The 22,334-nt window shown below is 40.9% G+C and overlaps 1 protein-coding gene across 8 annotated transcripts in view; it reads right to left on the bottom strand.

Annotated features, from left to right (window-relative positions):
- SORT1 (sortilin 1) overlaps positions 1–22,334 on the bottom strand; it is an 86,525-nt gene extending 64,191 nt beyond the window's left edge. For 4 of the 8 annotated variants that reach the window (XM_077951899.1, XM_015147690.3, XM_077951902.1 and 1 more), the window contains exons 1-2: positions 22,003–22,334; positions 21,611–21,744 (exon numbers count right to left, since the gene is read on the bottom strand). Coding sequence is in view for 4 of the 8 variants with exons in the window: in XM_077951878.1 (XP_077808004.1) it covers positions 22,003–22,308 (306 nt within the window). In the remaining 4 variants the exon portion in view is untranslated. The remainder of the gene's footprint in view (positions 1–21,610; positions 21,745–22,002) is intronic. The other 4 variants (XM_077951878.1, XM_015147676.3, XM_077951885.1 and 1 more) reach the window with 1 other exon arrangement.

Here is a 22,334-nt window from a genome sequence, read left to right as displayed (position 1 = left end):
CACCGTGAAAAGCGATTTGGAGATTTCTCAGAGAACTTAAAAGAGAACTATGATCTGACCCAGCAATCCCGTTACTGGGTATATATCCAAAAGAAAACAAATCATTCTACCAAAAAGACACATGCACTATGTTAATTATCGCTCTACTGACAATAGCAAAGACATGGAATCAACCTAGGAGCCCATCAGCAGTGGACTGGATAAAGAAAATATGGTCTATATACACCATGTAATACTATGGAGCCATAAAACGAATGCCTGTCCCTTGCAGTAACATGGATGCAGATGGAGGCCATTACGCTAAGCAAATTAACACAGAAACAGAAAACCAAATACCACATGCTCTCACTTATAATGGGAGGTAAACACTGGGTACTCACGGACTATAAAGATGGCAACAATAGAAACGGGATTATTAGAGGAGGGACAGAGGTGAGTATTGAAAAACTAACCGTTGGGTGCTATGTTCACTACCTGAGTGATGGAAGCATTTGTATTCCAGCATCACATGATATACCCAGGTAACAAACCTGCACATATACCCCTAAATCTAAAAGTTGAAAAAAAAACGCACGTTTCAAAAAGGAAAAGTTCTGTGTTTCCGCACTTGTCCATCGCTCCTCAGCATTCTACGGTGGGTGTTTCTTTTTGACAGCCACCAGGGACGGACTACACCAGTGCAAAAGATCTGAAAGACAGCCAAAGTCCCATTTTTCACTGCAAAACAAACCATTCTGGTTTGTAATTATCACAGCTCAAAGTGATCTCCTCTTCCTAAGTATTACCCTCACAGCATTTACAGACACTCCTTGTACTATAACTATTTATATATATATATAAATGTAAACTATACGTACACGTAAACTATACATGTAGAACTATTTACATATTTGTCTTCCTCTCAAATTATGCTATAACTTCTTAATGGCAGACACTATAATTTGGTATTACCCATCAGGCCTAGAACAAGGTCTTATACATACTAGATGCTCCACAAACATTTTCATAAAAGTCTATTCACAAACTCCTGCTACTAACGTTCTTTCTTTTTCTTAGTATTTTTTTTTTAAATTCACGATAGCTGTTTGTCCCGAACTAACATTATTGATCTGTGTGTAATCTTCCTTCTAACACGGTTACTGCTGTCTCAGTAAATAATGGCTGAATAGAGTTATTCCTATGCTCTTCCAGCCAGCCAAGACACTGTTATACACTGGCATGTGTTCTTAGCTGTTCACACATGATGGTGACCTTACTCCTCTCCTTCCCATTGTAGTTACCATTAGCTTCATGTAGCTAAACATTGGTAAAGATGCCCTGAACACATCTAAGTGTTTAGAGGCATTGAGCAGGGGTAGTCTATATAGAAGAGAAATTCAAATTTCAAGTGAAAAAATAAAGGTATGAATACTGAGATTTAAGCAGAGTTTACAGAGTTGGGAGGCAGATATAAGCAAGAGCAAGGCAATGAGAGAAGGCAGCGGTGCAGGTAGAACATACAGGAAGATAACATGCAAGTATCTTGAAAATTTTCACAGAACACAAATAAAATCTAGTAATATCACCCTCTAGTAAAATGCTGAGTATACAGTAAATGCTATTAAGACTTGTTAAAATAAAAAAAGAATTTCAGGCTGAGTATGGTGGTTTATGCCTGTAATCCCAGCACACTGGGAGGCTGAGGTGGGAGGGTCACTTGAGTCCACAAGTTCAAGACCAGCCTGGGCAATATAGTGACCCCCATCTCTACAAAAAATTTAAAAATCAGCCAAGCATGGTGGTGCACACCTGTAGTTCTAGCTACTCAGGAGCTGAAGTAGGAGGATCACTTGAGCTCAGGAATTCAAGGTTGCAGTAAGCTATGATCATGCCACTGTACTGTAGTCTGGACAACAGAGAGAGAACCTGTCTATATTTAAATAATAATAATAATAAGAATCTCAAGGTCAGAATAAAGAAAGTTAAGGTTGAAATAGAAGGAAAATAAAAATGAAGAAAAGGAAATATCTTTAAGAAGACATTTTAGAAATAGTACTCCTGGCTTGAAAGACCAAAGAAAGCTGAGAGAAGCCACTGGATCACTTAGACAAGAATGGTGTCTGACGATATATACAGCTGAAAATAATGAGTCAATAAGTTATGGTTCAATTGCTCTAATCAAGGCAAAGTAAGAAGAATAAAAGAAATATGAACAGAGGATAAAGCTTTGTTGCTAGAAAGAACTGAAAGGCAGAATAATTCCTATAAGAAGGGAAAACCCAAAACCTCTGACACAATATTACCAAAGAATGTTCTATAATATTAAAATAATGAATCATACAAAAACATCTAGTACTATGTTGCAGAGTCCATCCAACAGAAGGTAGAGTGAATATTTTATATATATATAGCATATATATAGCACTTTATATACATATAGCATATATATTAATATTTTGTCATGTTGTTATATTAATATAAATTAATATTTATATATAGCATATAAAGCACTTTATATATATATATAAAGATATTATGTGTTAGTTGTATAAATGATTCAAATGGAGAGTGTGGGGAGAGTTGAAGCATGTTTTGTTTCTGGTAAACAACAGCTGTAGGCCAGGCATGATGGCTCACACCTGTAATCTCAGCACCTTGGGAGGACGAGGCGGGTGGATCACCTCAGGTCAGGAGTTCAAGACTAGCCTGACCAATACAGTGAAACTCCATCTCTACCAAAAATACGAAAATTAGCCGGGCCTGGTGGCACGCACCTGTAGGCCCAGCTACTCAGGAGGCTGAGGCAGAAGAATTGCTTGAACCCAGGAGGCAGAGGTTGCAGTGAGCCAAGGTTGCGCCACTGCACTCTGGCCTGGGCGACAAAGTAAAATTCCATCTCAAAAAAAAAAAAAAAAAAAAAAAGCTGTGTTGCTTTAATGTAGCATGCCTAAGAGACAGATTATTTAGCACAAGGGTGTCCAATCTTTTGGCTTCCCCGGGCCACACTGGCAGAAGAATCGTCTTGGGCCACACATAAAATACACTAACACTAACAATAGCTAATGAGCTTAAAAAGAAATCATACAAAAAAATCTCATAACGTTTTAAGAAAGTTTATGGATTTGTATTGGGTCGCATTCAAAGCCACCCTGGGCCACATGTGGCCCGCGGGCTGTGAGTTGGACAAGCTTCATTTGGCACAAAGAGAACATGATCTGGTCACTACATATTGCTAAGGAGTCAGCTAAATGTATGATCTAGAAACAGGTCAAAATTAAGGAAAACTATGTAAATATGTTGTTTCTCTGCTCAACAGTCCAAAAGCCAGTACCCTGAGGAGCCCAGAGCAAATACTGTAATTCAGATGACCTAATCCTACCCCAGGAGAGGAAGCACAGAAGCCAAGAAGTTTAAGAGTAGTTGGGTAAAATGTCAGCTTGATTCTACCAGGAGCAGATGAGCATGAAATTATTGCCACTTTTGGAAAAATTTATTAATCCCATGACAGAGTTACTGGCGCAAGAATAGACAAATCAATAGAGCAAAACAGATCCAGTAATGGATGAGGTTTCTTTTAGCACATGATAAAGCTAGCACTTCAAGTTAGTGGTATAAGAACACTGGAAAAACTGGCTATTTGGAAAAATAAAAAATAAAAAGCTGAATTCATAACTCCCTTAAAATGCCTAAATAAATTCCATATAGGGAGAAGATTTAAATGTAAAAAAAGTAAATTATAAAAATACTAGAAATGGCCAGGCACAGTGGCTCACGCCTGTAATCCTAGCACTTTGGGAGGCCAAGGTGGGTGGATTGCTTGAGCCCAGGAGTTTGAGACCAGCTTGGGCAACATAGTGAGACCCTGTCTCTACCAAAAAAGAAAACAAACAAACAAAAAACAATAGCCAGGTGTGGTGGCACAGCATGCGTTTGTGGTCCCAGCTACTCAGAAGGTTGAGGTGGGAGGATTGCTTGAGCCTGGGAGTTCGAGGCTGTAGTGATCTGTGATGGCACCACTGTACTCCAGCCTGGGTGACAGAGTGAGACTCTGGGTCAAAAAACGATACCAGAAGTATAAGTGAATATTTTTATAACCTTGGAATGGGAAGACTTTTACAAAAATGCTATAAAAATCAGAACCAATATTTAAGGATTTATTTTGACTATGTAAAAAGTTTAAATTGCAAAACACCAAAGAGAAAGCTGAAAAAAACTGGGGAAAATTATTTCTAACATGACAAAATATTAATGGAGAAAGGGTTTCAATTAATATAAAAGGGTTTCAATTAATACAAAATTATTTGTAACATGATAAAATATTAATATACAAAGGTTTTCAAATCAATAAGAAACAGGTCAAAACCTCAAACAGGTTTTTGGAAAACAGGCAAAGAACATGAGCACCCAATTCATAGAAGGACAAAGAAATGGCCAATATACATATGAAAAGCTATTTAATCTCTAAAAAAAAAAACAAAAAACAAAAAACAAAAACAGGCTGGTGCAGTGCCTCACACCTGTAATCCCAGCGCTTTGGGAAGCTAAGGCGGAAGGATCACTTAAGCCCAGGAATTTGAGACCAGCCTGGGCAACATGGCAAAATCCTGTCTCCACCAAAAATTTAAAAAAAATTAGCCGGGTATGGTGGTGTGCACCTGTAGTCCCAGCTACTCAGGAGGCTGAGATGGGAGGGTGGCTTGAGCCCAGGAGGTAGAGGCTGCAGTGAGCCAAGAAAGAAAACGAAAAATAATATGACATTTTTGCCTTTCAGACTGGCAAAGATTAAAAGACTTGACAAAATGTATCCAGTGACAGCATAGGGACCAGAGTACCTTCTTCTATGGTGGGTGGGAGTACATAAATTGCTGTAATTTTTCCGGAGAGCTATTTGGTGATGCAAATAAAAAATGAAAACATCCATATCACGTGACCAAGCAAATCCTCTTAGGAATTTGTCCTAAGGGGATAATCACACATCTTTATAAAAGATGCCATATATTGGGGTGATTCCTGCAGCTAACAACTATTGAACATTCCCCACGTCATCTTCTGTGTTAGGTATCTTATACACATTATTATTTAATCCACATAACCCCATGAGATATTACTATACCTGTATATTATAAATGAAGAACTGGAGCTTTGTTAAGTAAATTATGTTATACCATATAACAATATATCTGGTGCTATTAAAAATGTTTCAAGAACAAGGAAAAAAAGAAACATTTTAAAAAATTTTAAAAAACAAAACCAAAAATGTTTCAGGTATTTACTGACATTGAAAGATATTCATAGCATATTAGTAAAAAGCAGGCTACAAAACAGCATGTGACATCATATGTGCATATTTATGGTTAAAATGATATCTGGGACCGGGAACAGTGGTTCACACCTATAATCCTAGCACTTTGGGAGGCTGAGGCAGGACAATTGCAATTGCTTAAGCTCAGGAGTTTAAGAACAGCCTGGGCAACATAGTGAGACTTTGCCTCCACAAAACCAACAACAACAATAAAAACTACCCAGGCCTGGTGGCAAGCACCTGTAGTCCCAGATACATTGTTTGAGCCTAGGAGGTCAAGGCTACAGTCAGCCATGATTGTGCCACTGCACTCTACTCTTGATGACAAAGCAACACTGTCTCTAAAAAAAAAAAAAAAAAAAAGATATCTGGAAGGATACCCTTTAAAATATCAATAGCAACCGTCGTATTGTAGAATTGACACAGGTGCACTCTTCTTTATAGTTTTTCTAGAGTGCATGAATTACTCTCATTCTACCTCCAATTGGCAGAAATCATTTTTAAAATAAAACTATATAAGTAAGCTATTTTTAGTTTTTTAAAAAAAAAGAAAAAGTATAAAGGAAAGGGTGATATAAAAAGTACACATAGACCATGTTAATTAATTAATTTATTTTTGGGGGGCAAAGTCTCACTCTGTTACCCAGGCTGGAGTACAGTGGTGTGATCTTAGCTCACTGCAACCTCCATCTTCCAGGTTCAAGCAAGTCTCATGCCTCAGCCTTCCCAGTAGCTAAGATTACAGGTGCATGCCACCAGGCCTGGCTAATGTTTGTATTTTTAGTAGAGACGGGGTTTTATCATGTTGGCCAGGATGGTTTTGAACTCCTGACCTCAAGTGATCCGCCCACCTCAGCCTCCCAAAGTGCTGGGATTACAGGCGTGAACCACCGCGCCCGGATGCATGTTAGTTTATTCTTATTTATATTACACTAGCTAACAGATATACCAGAAGGTTATAGGATAGGTCAAGAGCCCCTGCTACACTGAGGCACAGGAACATAGGCGGTCCTGATGTAAGGTAGACCTCCTAATATCATTAATCACTGATACACTAAGCTGCCTTTTCAGAGTCACATTCAGAGCCTTTTGTCCATTACCTATTGAATAGTGATTTCTGGTGTCCCAGATGGTACCAACAGCCATCTACTGCCCTCGGTAGGGGAGCTCTGAAGCAGAAGTAACTGGCTGGCATTTATAGCTGCCATCTGACTGTCAAATAGATTTTCAGGAATTCATTATGTTAGAAAGCAGGGGACAGCTTGTACTACCTTCTCTAAAAGGCATCCACCTTGAGAGCTGATGATATAAGACTCATCCAAGCATTTATTGCCTACCATCTTAAAGCAGGAGGCCCCCACACTTCAGAGTTCATGAATTAGCACACCGTCCATTTCTGGGATCATCTAAATACCCCCTAGGTTCTGCTCACAAGATTCTTCATGGAAACAACCATCTTCACATCTAATTAAACTAAAAACCAAATTAAATTACTGTTACCATAAGCTTGGAAAATTTAAAGTTGGGCCCAAGAGTCACTGTAGCTTGGAAAAAAATCCAGTCATGAGAAACTTCTATCTTTAGTTACACACATGATCAAAAATAAAACACTGAAAAAACTAACACTGGCACTACTGCGTGTAGGTCAGTTTTCCCAAGGCAAGGCCCAGCTTAAAAGCCACTTGCTGACGGCCTGACCATGTACCCATCAGGAGCAGCCTTTTTGACAAGCAAAGAAGGAGGTGAATTCAATGATGGCATTCTTCACATACATGCCCTCTTTCAACAAATATGTCTGCATGCCTACCATGTGCTGTGATGATACATGCTCTGAGCTACTGAAGATTATACCCTATCAACAGGCATCTTACGTACAGAAATCTAAAAAGAAAGGCTAAACACACTAGACTTTTAATCTACAGAAGTCAGCCTGTCACACTGAAAATAAAACTACGAAAGAACGTTAAGCCTCGCCCAGTAACTAACTGGTTGGGATGGTAGGCACAAATCATTTTCTCTGTTGGGAATCCATTTCCTCAGGAGTAAAACTGAGGATTACGAAGGCAAGGCATTGGTGATCCCACAAAGACTGGGGATCTAGGATTAGTCTTCCAAAGCCCTGTGAGGCCTAGAACATAACCTGAGTGACGCTTTTGCAGGCAGGAAGAAAATCCTAACAGAATATAGTTCTATTAAATTAGGCACTGCTAGAATCATAAAACATGAGCCAGAAATAAGATCACAAATGTCCCAGTTCTCATGGAGTCTATTCTTGGAAATGAAAAAATTAACTACAAAATAATGTACAAGTTTTCAAATCTATTTAATTATTCAGAGTTTTCTGAGGGAGCATGATACAGAGGAGAGTACCAGGCTAATAATCAGTCAACCCGAATTTTATTTCCAGCTCTGCAAAACGCTGCGTGAAACTGGGCAGCACAACCTGACATCATTACCAAAGTGAGGGGGCTAGAATGACAATCTTTCTAGTCTTTCTAAGCTTTAAAATTCTATGACTCATCAACAATTCAGCCACTGAGTTTGCTTTTCAACTGCTATGTATCTGGGATTTGGTTGTTTTGGAGATCAGCTCCCTGCTCCACAATAGGGCAGTGTTCAAAGGAGAGGGGCAACAGCAACCTCCATGATTTAGATGCCTCAGCAACCTGGATACTCACTGAAAAGAAGCAAGGAGACCTCTGATGCCACTATTATGCATTAAAAATCTGTGCATTTGACTTCTAAGAGAAATCTGCAGACCATCACTCTAATTCAATTTACTAAACTGGTTAGAATTGTCTAATGTTAGAAATCTGCTTTCTTAGCATACAGAGGAAGCAAATCAAATTTGAGGGTGATATATGCAGAGACAGACAGGGACAACAGCAAGAGGAAGAGGATATTACAAGAGGAATTACAAAGGGAATATCATTTCTGCAGGAAAAAAGCAAACAGGCAGACAATGGCATTAAGTTTATAATCTAGGACATTTGAAATGGGAGAAGATAGCCCATATATCTCAATAGCCCCTGTGGGTATTAAATATTATACCACATTAAAATACTGTGAGTCATGTCTTAGTCCATTTTCAGTTGCTATAAGAGAATATCCAAGACTGGGCAATTTATAAACAAACGATGTTTATTTAGCTCACAGTTTTGGAGGCTGTGAAGTCCAAAAGCATGGCATAGGCATCTGTAGAGGATCATCCCATGGCAGAAAGTGGAAGCAAGCACAGGAGACACAGAAAAGAAATAGGAACAGGCCAGGCATGGTGGCTCACGCCTGTAATCGCAGCACTTTGGGAGGCCAAGGCAGGTGGATCATTTGAGGTTATGAGTTTGAAACCAGCCTGGCCAACATGGTGAAACCCCATCCCTACTAAAAATACAAAAATTAGCCAGGCATGGTGGCACACACCTGTAATTCCAGCTACTTGGGAGGCAGAGGCATGAGAATCCCTTGAACCTGGGAGGTGGAGGTTGCAGTGAGCTGAGATCACAACTCTGCACTCTAGCCTGGACAAAAGAGTGAGACTCTGTCTCAAAAAAAAAAAAAAAAAAAAAAGAAAGAAAAAGAAAAAGAAAAGAAAGAAAAGAAATAGGACCAAACTCTTCCCCTATTATAATTAACCCACTCCTGGGATAAAGGCCTTAATCCATTCATGAGTTGGTGCCCTCATGATATAATACCTCTTAAAGACCCACCACTTAATACTGTTACATTGACAATTAAGTTCCTAAAACATGAATTTGGGGAGGCACATTCAAACCACAGCAGTCCTGGTACAGCATAATTTATTATCTTCTTAGTGACCTAGACTCATATTGTTGACCAAGAAGCAGAGAAGTATATTAGAAAGATTTCCATTAAAAAAGCAAGCAAACAAAAACCCTTTGGCACTTACAAAAGGGCAGGCTTAGTTTTTGAAAGTCACTTCCATGAAACAATTCATTTCTCAATAAATAGCTACATTTCATAATTTTTTGCATTTAACGGCTATATCTTAGTTCATTTTAAAGAAAAGAAAGTGACAAAGAAATATGCTCCAGTTGCCAGCTGACTGAGCCGAGAGAACCATAAAGGCTGGCTGCTTATCCCTTGGGTGTGGGCGCTAACCCCTTCCCCCATTCCCTCTGCGACAACCACACTGGCCTTCTTCCAGATCCTGGAGTATGCCAAGCTCTTTTAGACCCAGGCCTTATGAACATGTTGTTCTCTCCGCCTGAGATACTCTTCCTGGCAAAATTCTATTCAAGTATCAGTTTAAATAATTTCTCAGTGAATCTTTCCTAATGCCCCAGACTAAAAAAGACCTGTCGATTATTCTCCTGTGGTTACTATTTTTCTTCTTGGTTGTTACCACATTTATAATTATATATCGTTTAGTGCCATTTTCTCTATTGGTCCATAAAGTTCCATCAAGGCAGAGGTCTGGTGTTCTACACCAGTTCCCAGGACCTGATACAGTGCCTCATGTATGTAGGTGCTCGATAAACATTGCTGAATTAAAGAAAAACAATAATATTTAACCTTTACTAAGCACTTATTATATTAGTATTATATATATTAAGGTACTCACTGTTAATTTATAAAGAAAGCAGCAGGCTCAGAGACATTAAGTAATTTGCTCAAAGTCAAAAAGTTGGTAAGTGGCAGAGCAAGGCTTCAATATCATGTCTGTCTGACTCCAGATTACACATTTCATGACTACTCTTTCTTCAGCATTGTGGGAGGCAAAAGTGATGAAGGACTCATAGTACAAGCTGGACCCTACCTTTAAGGAGTTTATCATTGAGGGAACAAAACTTCTATGGATGAAACTGAACTCAAGACAGAAGTGTTGTATTATATGGAATAGTCCAAAATTATAGGGGAGAACAGGAAAAACTAACAAGGGCTAGAAGGGCATTCAGACAGGAACAAAGCCATGAAAACAAATATGGAGAAGCAAAAACCACATGGGGAGCTGGAGGGACTGGTTAGAAGGTCACTTTAACTGGAACAGAGCGTTAACATAGGCCAGGAAGTGGTGAAATAGTAGGTTAAATAAATATGCACACAGGCCGGGTGTGTTGGCTCACACCTATAATCCTACCACTTTGAAAGGCCAAGGCAGAAGAATCATTTGAGCCCAGCAATTTGAGAACAGCCTAGGCAGCATAGTAAGACCTCATCTCTACTTGTTAATAATTGTTAAAAGTTTAAAAAAGCAATATGCACATAAGAAAAAATAATTCCATCAACATTCTAGTCCGCTATTCTTTCAAGTTCCTGAGAAGTACCTATCACATTCACCAATATTTCTTGAAACCACAGAGGTCAGTCAGTAAAGCACAAAGCTAACAGTAGCTGCTCAGTTAAAAGGGTGAAATATGCAAGGTGCTATTTCAGAGCTATCAACTTAAACCACAGTCATTAACTCTAACAAATTAAAGCTTAATGAAGGGGAAAAAAATTGTTATTAAATTATAGTCTTTAAAAAATAATTTGGCCAAGTGCAGTGGTTCATACCTGTAATCCCAGCACTTTGGGAGGCTGAGGCAGGCAGATCGCCTGAGGTCAGGAGATCAAGACCAACCTGGCCAACATGGTGAAACCCCATCCCTACTAAAAATACAAAAATTAGCCAGGTGTGGTAGTGCACACCTGTAGTCCCAGCTACTTTGAAGGCTGAGGCAGGAGGATCACTTGAACCCAGGAGGTAGAGGTTGCAGTGAGCTGAGATCATACCACTGTACTCCATCCAGCCAGGGCAACAGTGAGACTCAGTCTCAAAAAATAAATAAATAAAAATAAATAATTTTAAGTTATTTAAACCTATTTAGGAGCCAGGCACAGGGATATGTGCCTGTAGTCCTAGCTAACGCAAAGGCTGAGGCAGGAGGATCACTTGAGCCCAGGAATTCAAGGTTATAACAAGCCATGATTACACCCCTGCATTCCAGTCTCGGTGACACAGTAAAGACCATGTCTTTTAAATTTTTAAATTTTGTTTTAAAACAAAACAAAACCTATTTAACCATATATGCTTGAAGCTATTGTAACCAGATGACCAGGTATCTGATTATTGTTTTCTGGTTATTAATCTGATTATTTTCTTCTCCATCTCCCATAGCTTCAAGAAAGGCATTTTGGGCTGGGTGCAGTGGGTCACGCCTGTAATCCCAGCACTTTGGGAAGCCACGGTGGGTGGATCACAAGTTTAAGACCAGCCTGGCCAAGATGGTGCAACCCCTTCTCTACTAAAAATACAAAAATTAGCCAGGTGTGGTGGCAGACACCTGTAATCCCAGTTACTTGGGGGGCTGAGGCAGAGAATTGCTTGAGCCCAGGAGGTGGAGGTTGCAGTGAGCTGAGATCACATCACTGCACTCCAGGCTGGGCAACAGAGCCAGACTCCGAAGATGGAAGGAAGGAAAGGAAGGAAAGGAAGGGCATTTTGAATAGATGATCTCTCCCTAACCCTACCTCCCACTCTCCTCTTTTTTATCCTGAGTCCAGTGATACAAATAGTACTTTTTTTTTTCCTTTTAGATATGGGACCTCACTATGTTGCCCAGGCTTGCGTATAGTGGTTATTCACAGATGCAATCATAGTGCCCTATAGCTTTGAACTCCTGGGCTCAAGCTATCCTCCTGCCTCAGCCTTCCAAATAGCTGGAACTCTAGGTGTGCACTACCACCTACCCCTAATAATTTTTTTTTGTTTTTTTTGGAAGACAGTATCTCGTTCTGTTGTCCTGGCTGGAATGCAGTGGCGCAATCATAGCTCACGACAGCCTCAAACTCCTTGGCTCAAGTGATCACCTCACCTCAGACTCCTGTGTGGCTAGGGCTACTGGCATATGTTACCATACCAGGCTAATTAAAAAAAATTTTTTATACAGATGGGGTCTCACTATATTGCCCAGGCTGGTTTCAAACTCATGGGCTCAAGCGATCCTCTCACCTCAGACTCCAAAAATCTTAGAATTATAGGTGTGAGCCACCCTGCTTAGCCAGAGCTAATATATCTTAGTCCAGATGTAGTTCTTGTGAGTACCTATAATTCTCTAGAAATATTAGAGATATGAAAAAAATTAAGCACATGTACAAATATTTAAGCATCTAACTGGTAATGTGTCAGAAGCTTTGTAGAGAAAATCATCACAAGAAATCCTCAACAAAAGAATATACACTAAACCCCATACCATCTCTTAATCTTCACAATGACCCTAAGAAGTAGTATTAGTACTCCCGTCTCATAGATGAAAAATCTAAAGTTCAGAGAGGTTAATTTGTCCATGGTCACCACTGAAGTTTGAATCCAGGTCTAATACCTGAGATCCTGTTCCCCCAAACCACTGCCTCAAACCATCATCAATCATATTAACAAAAGTTTGACATAATCACAAAGGCTTAAAAAAAGAAAATCACTACATACATGTCTTACACTTCTGCCAATCTTGACTCACTTTAATTCTTGCCACCCCCACTCAAGCCTGTCATCCAGCTCTGCCAAGTGATAAACCAAATGCGTTTATGCCTCATCCGTCTGCTTTAATATACATGCTCCTCAGGGTTTGACTCGAGGGTTGTATTTATCAGGATCACCTGGCTGACAAGCAGGCCCTGTGGAGGCTGTGACACATCAACAGGTTTATTAAGGAATTATACTAATCATACTCATACGGTACTTCAAGGTTTCACAATATTTTAACATATATTTTCTCTTCAAAACTTCATGATAATCCTCCATTTTATGTGATGGGACACGGAGGCTTAGAAAGGCTAGTTCAGCTCTGCTGAGGGTACTATGACCTTGAGGAGAAGAGTAGAATTCACAACTATATTATTTATAACTGGGATCTCATAACTTAGCCTTATCCCTGAAGCAAATGCATTGATTTCAACACTCCTATGAAACACTTCCAAATGCAGCACCATGTTGGGACATCTATGTTTTACTCCCAGCTCTTGGCCCATAAGCAAGTCAGCCAGCCACATCAGCAAAAGGGCTCTGACCAGCTAATCAGCCCAATGATCCATGATTCAAACCGTTAAGCACATTATCAGCAAGAGTTCAATCTTATCCTTGTTCACAAATGTTGAGAAAAATCTGTTCATAGGCATCACCGACTTACAGCTCTTGGCTTCCTCATGCCTTGGCTCACATTCTTCAACCAGGTCCAGAAGTTTAGGAGTGTTTTTTGGAAACATTTAGCACTTCAAGTATAAAGGACGTTCTGCCCCGCCCTCTGTTCTGCTTTCCTCTGGAACCTTCGCATCCAAGACCAAAGCAATGGCCGGCCTCTGAAAGGGGAACTCTTCTTGGCTCCCCATTTCTACCTGTGGTTCCTCCAGCTCTAGCCTCATGTCTAGCACTATCTGTAAAAACTCTTTCATAAGTAAGTCCTTTTTGCCAAACTCCCTACCCACACCCCTCGTCTTTCCAACCACCACAAAAGAGCTATTTTTTTTTTAACTTCCCTATATGTTTTCCTGGAAACCTTAGTGATACTTCCCATCAACTACCTCACCCTAAAATAAAGTTTCTATCGACCATTCCTTGAACATATCTTGGATTTTCCTACTTCCTTGGTGTCTTTACAGATCTCCCTAAAAATCACCTCCACTTTGATTCTCTCTTCAGCCAGAGGGCTTTCCCAACACACTGCACTGCAGTGGTCAAGCCTTCTTCCAAACTCCCCCTGAGACATCTCTGAACACCTAAATCCTTAAGATAGCCCCAGTGCTTTGCTTTGTTTATGCACAGGTCTGGACTCCACTCAGTACATGGCAGGCTGCTCAGTAAGTGTCTAAATGAATGACATCTATATAGTAGTACTCTATCTTTAACTAAACACGTCGGTAAAACTTCTCATTTGACCCTCCAAACAATCCAAAGAGCTGCTGCTCTAGTTTAAAAAACAACTGTAAAGATCACAGAAGTTAAGTGATTTTCCATAATCACACAGCTATGAAGCAGCAGAGCCAGGACCCAAATCTGGGTATTGAGACATCTCTTTGAAATTTTGTATACAACATGTTTATGTTCTGAATCCTTTGTGATAAATAGCAAATACCAGATAAACATGATTTGAACTAACCTGTCTGGGAATTTTTGAAGTTAATACAAATTTTCCTTCCCAGTTCAATTTCTCCTGGTCCTTCAGAGCAATTGTACTGTGGAACGAGACTTGCAAACTGGCTTAAGTACAATATTAGAAAGTGTGTGTGTGTGTGTGTGTGTGTTTTAGGATATACAGGAAGAACAAAACTGTTATCAAAAGCAAACATAAGACGGATAGTATTCATAAGCCAGAGAGGGAACATACATACGTTTTCTTCTGATGAAAATAAATCAAGCCAATTAATCATATGTGAGTTTCTACAAGTGAATATATTTATGGTAAGCTGACCATCTATTTTCAAACACACAGGCAGCCAGGATGAAGAAAAAAAGCCCAGTTTTGGCAGAGTACTATAGGGAAGAGAAAAAGAAAAATGAATTTACTGCTATCTATTGGGTTTGCTTTTGGACTATTCAAGCTAGTAGCTTTTATTAGCATTAGATTTTTCAGCCAACAAGGAACAAACGATAAAATATTACCCCCAAAATAAAAGAGACAAATGTCTTTCATAACTGTATGAAAAAAAGTACTCCTGCTATCTTTAAAAACACTCATATTTCACTGAAGCAAGTCCTGAAGGTGGTAGTAAACACCCCTAAATGTGAAATCCATGCTATGTTCAAGTTTGACTGGGAAGTCAAACAGCCACAGTTTGCTTCTAAATTTGGAATCAGCCAGTAAACATTTGTGATCACAACCTCTGGCCTCTCTTCTTCCATATGAATCATAGAATTTTTAAAAGAAATTTTAAGGCTAGTCCAAAACTTCTCATGTTGTAGATGAGGAATGGAGGGCCAGAGACTAAAACGCAAAACAGAAAATAAATTACATTCACAGAAAACTTCCTCAGCAGAACATGACAGGTTCTGAATGGAAGGATTTTGTTTTTACTGTGGTTTCCTGAGACTGAGATTGGGGATAGAGAAGGAAAAATAGCCTCCATCTTTCACCTAACAATTTTCATAGGTATGAGGAATCTGTCATGAACATTCATTCAACCAAACTCAAAGTTTGGTTCATTCAACTCAAATCTCAAAGCCACATATTACTAATCCAACTTCGACTGTAGTCACCACTGAAACAACAACCAAAAAACTGTCTAGAACTGACTGAAATTGATCAGCTTGTTCTTCAAGCCCCATTAATCCTCAAATTCACCTGCATACAAATCACTGAGACCACAGAGTGGGAAGAACAAGTTTTCACCAAGTTTCTAAAAACAGAAGTAAAAGATGCAATAAAAACACTGATTACAAAAGGAGAGAAGGAACTGAAACTTGTAGAAATTTACAAATGCAGTATCTAGTTCATAATATTATCAGAGTCATTGCCACAGTTTTGATTTTTCTAGAAAGCTGTATTTTTAATTACATGTCAAATGTGATGGGTTTGTCTGCCTTAATGTTAGCCCCTAATTACGTAAAACACCTGAGCCTCATTTCTGCAGCCTCAAAACACAGTTCACTTTCTGTTAAAAAAAAAAAGAAAAAATGGAGGGGTAGGATTAGGTAGGAAGGAGGGAGAAAAACAAACATTACTCCCCCGTTCTGACCACTACAACTTGGTGCTAAGCACTGCCCAGCATGTGATGGTCACACAAGGGTAACAGGCCAACTGGGACAAAGTTGGGGAGCGCAGACTCTGCAGTCACCCACTGAGAACCCAATGCCTGTTGACAAGAGTTGATAGGACACTGGCAGAGTGCAGAAGAAATTGTTAATAGTACCTGTGACCCTAACATGAAAGATCTGATCAAAACAGCAGGATAGAAAGCCTATTATTGTTGTTAATATCACAAAAAGAAAATAGTCATTAGAAATTGAAGAGAACATAAGCCTTCTTGCAATTATTTCCACAAGCAGACATGAGACTCAGATTTCTAATTAAAAATCACTGTGCACAGAGCTAAATATTTGAGTCAGCAGAGAACTTACCTAATTGTTAACACTGCATTCCCTTGGAGCCATCTGTCATACCTGGCTAGCTTTCTACTCTCATCCCAACCAAACTTCAGATGAAGACTAACCTTTCCCCAGATAAATTACATTTCATCAAATCTGCTGATACTTCTTACTGAAATATCCAATGCATAAGTGATTTTAACATCCCTCTAGGGGCTAAAGGTCTAACTATACATTGCATGAGAGAGGGCTCTTTGTGAGGGTTTTGCTCACTCTGCTCAACCAGGACCAAGAAGGAGACCCTACAGAGTTCCTACTCCTTGATCCAAAACTGAATGGAAGAAACAGAACTGAAGAGAATATTAAATAAGCTAGACAGCTGGGGGTGCTAGGGAAGGTAGTATGAAGAGAGGCCAAGTATCGGAATAAATGAGGCAGTTAGGAAGTTCCGGGGCATTAAAGGACTGATCTTCAGACTTCCGGGTGTTACAAAGGTCTGGTGATCCACAACAACAGGCCAAGGGCTTCAGAGGCAGCTCCCTGAAGCCTCTGACAGGCACACTCAGTCCTGTGAGCTCGGATTCAACCCTGCCAGTGCCAGCAAACAAACACACGCATTCTTCCCAGAGCTGACACCCCATACAACACGGCCTCTCTACAGGGCCTGTTTATTTAAGAAACCAGATGCTTTGATGTTGGAGTAGAAGTTGGGAAGTTATGTTTAAAGAAGTGGTTAGTGACAGGAGCAGAGGGAGGACAGAAAATAAGCAACAGTTCCTGGCTTTATTCATCGTAAGTTTTAAAAGTTTTAAGGAAATTGTCAAATGGTCTGTACACAGGAATGAGAAGGAATGAGAAGTAAGGAAATTACATCAGCCACCACCACAACTCTGGCCAAGGCATTTCATCTGTTCCTTTAAGACAGTTTCATGCCTACCCTCAAAGGGGTGCTTACAGCAGAAATGTTTTGAAGCAACCCAACGTAGCAACCAACATTAATAAAGTCTTCTAGGCCTGCTCAATTTCACGCATGTACAAAGGTTATACATGTCATGGATACTCCAAGCAGTTGAAGGAAAGAATCAGTTAAAAATGTGGCATGAAAACAGTTTTGAGTTCCAGGCAAAAGGAAGATTATTGAGACTAAGAAAAGAGCATTTATAAATGATAGCTAATTGCTGAGTGCTAATTATGTGCCAGACATTGTTCTAATGAGTTATTACATATGTATAGATTATACAACACAATGTGATATGTTGTAATACATACTATAACTCATTACAACATAATACAATATTACATACTTATATATTAATACAAATAGATATTACACAATAAAATAATATACATATACGTATATATTATGTTTATATAATTTAACACACACTCATTTAATTCTCACAACCATCCTACAAATTAAGTGCTCTTATCTTCACTTTACAGATTAGGAACTGAGACACAGAAAACTTAAGTAACTTACCCAAGATCACACAGTGACATGGCCAGGGTTCAAATGCAGACAGTCCAGACAAGGCAGTGCTATACTGCCTTACCATGGTATGTCAAACCCTTAGAACAAAATTAGGGAGCATAATTTTTGGAATGGTATAACTATTTATCTTTCTCCTTTGCTTTCTTGTCATCCCTTTTGTTTGTTTTTTTAGTAACAGCCAATATTTTTTATTCCACTTTCCCATGAGTCTATCATAGCTAACTTGTATTATTATAACTAGAAAGGAAAATGTTTTCTCCTGCCTCAACTCCTAAAATAGAGCACTTAATCATTAGAAGTTCTAATCATTAGAACTTCTATGTGAAAAAATATATACTGTGTGTAATAAACCCAATACACTTTAAATATATTTTAAATTAATAGACTGAAATGATATGAGAAAAAAATCTTAGAGAGAAAAAGGGAGGCTTGAGCAAAGAGAAAAACCTGTTGGATTTCACGTACAAAGAAGCCTGAGTGGTCATCAGGACGCTGGTCTCCTAAAAACGTAATGTAAACGCACTACCGTGCTTTAGCTTTACCGTGCTTTCTTGAGAAGACAGGTTAAATGCTAATATATTCTCATAAGCCACAGAAACAGGTCTAGTAGTTTGCTATAACTTTCTGAGGCTTTTCATTCTCCAGTCTGAACGATCTTTTCTTTGTATCTTGGCACCCCCAGCACCTAGCACAGATCTAGGCATTTGGAGGGCATTCACATACAATGATGGTATGAATTACTGTGGCTTCAAACAAAACAGGACCAAGTTAAAAGAAGTAAGAGAACCATGAACTTTTGCCTTTTCTTGGGACTCAAATCCTGTCATATTATGTAGGAAAAATGATTCTACATGTACTTTCCTTCCCCAGTTGTACAAAGTATACAACATCTCTGATAAAAAGTTGTTCTGTCATGCTGATGCTTTTATTTCACATTGTTTTATAAAGGGTCCAAAAATGCCAGATATCTTCAATACAGTTCAGGATTTTTCATGACTTCTAAAACCAAATAAATAAATAGAAGAACAGGCTACTACGTAACAATTCTTGGTTAAGGAAGTGCTACTTAACCATTTTTAAGGTAAAGGATATTAAACAAAGGCTCCACTTTTTTTTTTTTTTTTTTAACCAGATACAAAAAGGATGAGATCTCTGAAGAAAAGACCACGGATGATTAACAAATGCAAAACTTTTTTTGTTTGTTTGAGACAGAGCCTCACTCTGTCACCCAGGCTGGAGTGCAATGGTGCGATCTTGGCTCACTGAAACCTCTGCCTCTTGGGTTCAAGTGATCCTCATGCCTCAGCCTCCAGAGTAGCTGGAATTACAGGCGCATGCCACTGCATCTGGCTAACTTTTGTATTTTTAGTAGAGACAGGGTTTCACCATGCTGGCCAGGCTAGTCTTGAACTCCTGACCTCAAGTGATCCACGTGCCTTGGCCTCCCACAATGATGGGATTACAGGTGTGAGCCACCATGCCTAGCCAAAATAGCTATTTTAAATAAGGTCACTGAAAAAAAGACTGGGAGAGAAAAAATAAATAAATAAATAAATAAATAATTGCAAACAGCCAAATGAAAGAAATAGAAGGAAATTCCTTTTTTGTTTTTTGAGACAGAGTCTTGCTCTGTTGCCCAGGCTGGAGTGCAGAGCTGCGATCTCGGCTCACTGAAAGCTCTGCCTCCTGGGTTCACGCCATTCTCCTGCCTCAGTCTCCCGAGTAGCTGGGACTACAGGCGCCCGCCACCACACCCGTCTAATGTTTTGTATTTTTAGTAGAGATGGGGTTTCAGCGTGTTAGCCAGGATGGTCTCGATCTCCTGACCTCGTGATCCGCCCGCCTCGGCCTCCCAAAGTGCTGGGATTACAGGCGTGAGCCACCGTGCCCGGCTAAAAGGAATTTTCTTTTTTTTTTTTGAGACGGAGTCTCGCTTTGTCACCCAGGCTAGAGTGCAGTGGCCGGATCTCAGCTCACTGCAAGCTCCGCCTCCCAGGTTCACGCCATTCTCCTGCCTCAGCCTCCCACTTAGCTGGGACTACAGGCGCCTGCCACCTCGCCCGGCTAGTTTTTTGTATTTTTAGTAGAGACGGGGTTTCACCATGTTAGCCAGGATGGTCTCGATCTCCTGACCTCGTGATCCGCCCGCCTCGGCCTCCCAAAGTGCTGGGATTACAGGCGTGAGCCACCGCGCCCGGCTAAAAGGAATTTTCTTTACATATGGACTTCAAAGAATGAGTGGTTTTAGGTCTACTCTTCCATAGATTTGACCTTAGAACCCCTCAGCCAGTTTTCTCAACCTCTTGCTTTGGAATCAACATATTACAAATGGCATATCAATTCAAACTAACCAGTAAGACTCTGACTCAAGGAATAAATCCAGGCAGGGCATAGTGGCTCACGCCTCTAATCCCAGCAGTGTGGCAGCCTAAGGTGGGCGGAGCACTTGAGCCCAGGAGTTCAAGACCAGCCTGGGGAGCATGGCAAAGCCCTGTTTCCAAAAAAAAAAAAAAAAAGGAAAGAAAAGAAAAGGACAATTAGCTGGGTGCATGCACCTGTAGTCCCGACTACATGGGAGGCTGAGGTGAGAGGATCACTTGAGCCCAAGAGGTCAGGGCTGCAGTGAGCTGTGATCGCACCACTGCATTCCAGCCTGGGCAACAGAGTGAGACCCTATCTCAAAAAAAAAAAAAAAAAGGAATTATACAAAAATTAGCTAGGCATAGTGGTGCACACCTGTAGTCCCAGCTACTCAGGAGGCTAAGACCCTGTCTCCAAAAAAAAAAAAAAAAAAAAAAAAAAAGAAAGAAAGAAAAGAAAAAGAGGAGTAAATCTAAATCCAGGAGCAGCAGCAGATCTAAAAGTTAGGTCAACCAGCAAGAGAAGAATTTGAAATATGGAGTAAGAATGCTGTGTCCAGCTAGTGGTCCAGTATAAATTAAGCATCACTGTTGTAAAGGCTTTCTCAATCCCCCACTGTGAGAAGGAAGTCTATTTGATTTTTTTTTTTTTTCTCATCAAGTAGGAAGACTTCCTAGATCTCATTCTACCCAACCTGTCCCACCCTCCAGCACTAGCTTGGCTACCTTTACACAGCTGCTGCTCGGGCTACGCAAAGCACAGTTATTCTTGAATACTTGTGTCTTGTGTCCCCAGATCAGAAAATTCTATCACAGGTGACAAGTATGGTCCAGATAATCGGGCAGTCCAAAGGGAGACTGAGGCTTGGCTGACGCTGAAATACAGTTACAAAAGGACAACGGCAGGCACAGAACCTTGGCCATCCATCTCTGCCCCCAAGTGCAATTCATTTTCTTTGAAAGAGGAAAACAGGCAAGGGAGAAAATACATAGAATTGAAAATACATTATGCAAATGTGGCTAGCAAGGATTAAATTGTTAATTTTAGAGAAACAAGAGAAAGATGCCCAAGTTGTGCTGAAGCAAGGAACCAGGACTTTTGTAATAATTGGTTTTGTCAGTCCTGTAGTGTGCGAAGGTTGAGCTGCTTGTCCCCACGGACAGAAATCCCATAATTCTGAAAGTCTTTTTGACCAAGAGCTGGCTCAAAGCAGAATGTGTGCAATGCGTTTCTTAACTATTGAAAATGTTGTCACCGCGGGATATAGACATGCTAGTCAGAGTTCCATACCATGACAGAAGGTCAAATCTGAAGCAGTCAGAAAGATCACATAAATACTGCCATCTCATTTCCAATCTAGTCTCCTTAACTATTAAAACACGGTGACCAGACCGCTGCTTCGGGCCTCCTAAACTCCCGCCTCTCCCACCCGGAAAGTACTGACCCACGGAGGACACACCTTTGCTTCTGAGCAGCCCAACTTCTGCAAGCGCACAAGAGTTAATTACTCCTTCACCCTCCTGGGGCCTAACAGTGTTACTGGGTCCTGATTAGTTATACAGACGAAAAACGACGTTCAAAAGATTCTGACAACTTTAAAAAAAAAAAAAAGAAAAAAAAAAGAATGCGGTGGAAGTCTAAGATTGCCTCCCCTGTGACGAAACACAGCCCCGCCGGCCGCTCCTGCCCGACTCCGCCCGCCCGCCCGCCGCAGTTTCGGGGCTGCGGCCCGGGGGGCGCGGGCGCGGCGGGGCCGGGGTCTCCTCCGGGAGTCGCGGGGAGCACGGGCCGGGAGGGGCACGCGGGCGGCACCTCGCAGCCGAGCGGCTCCCGGGCCCGGCGCCCGCTCACCTGGTGCGTGTTGTTGGCCAGCTTGGCGACGAAGTCCCGGACCCGGCCGCACTCCTCGTCCTCGCCTGGCGCGCTGCGACGCCAACGGCCGCCGCGGGGAAACGCGCCCCCGGCCGCGGCCGCCCGCAGCCCCCAGCTCACCCCGATGGGGCCAGACCAGCGCAGGAGCGGGGCAGCGGGCGGCGGCGGCGCGTCCAGCCGGTCCTGGCCAAGGGTCACCGGCGGCAGCAACTGCAGGAGGAGGAGGAGGCCGAGACCGTGGGGCCAGCGCGAGAGGCCGTCCGCAGCTCCCCGGGGCCGCTCCATCGCCGCCGAATGCCGCCGACGCCGAC

The sequence above is a fragment of the Macaca mulatta genome, chromosome 1, assembly GCF_049350105.2.
Source record: "Macaca mulatta isolate MMU2019108-1 chromosome 1, T2T-MMU8v2.0, whole genome shotgun sequence".
NCBI lineage: Eukaryota > Metazoa > Chordata > Mammalia > Primates > Cercopithecidae > Macaca > Macaca mulatta.
Note: the sequence above shows the minus strand (reverse complement) of the source record. Positions and strands in the feature narration are given on the sequence as shown.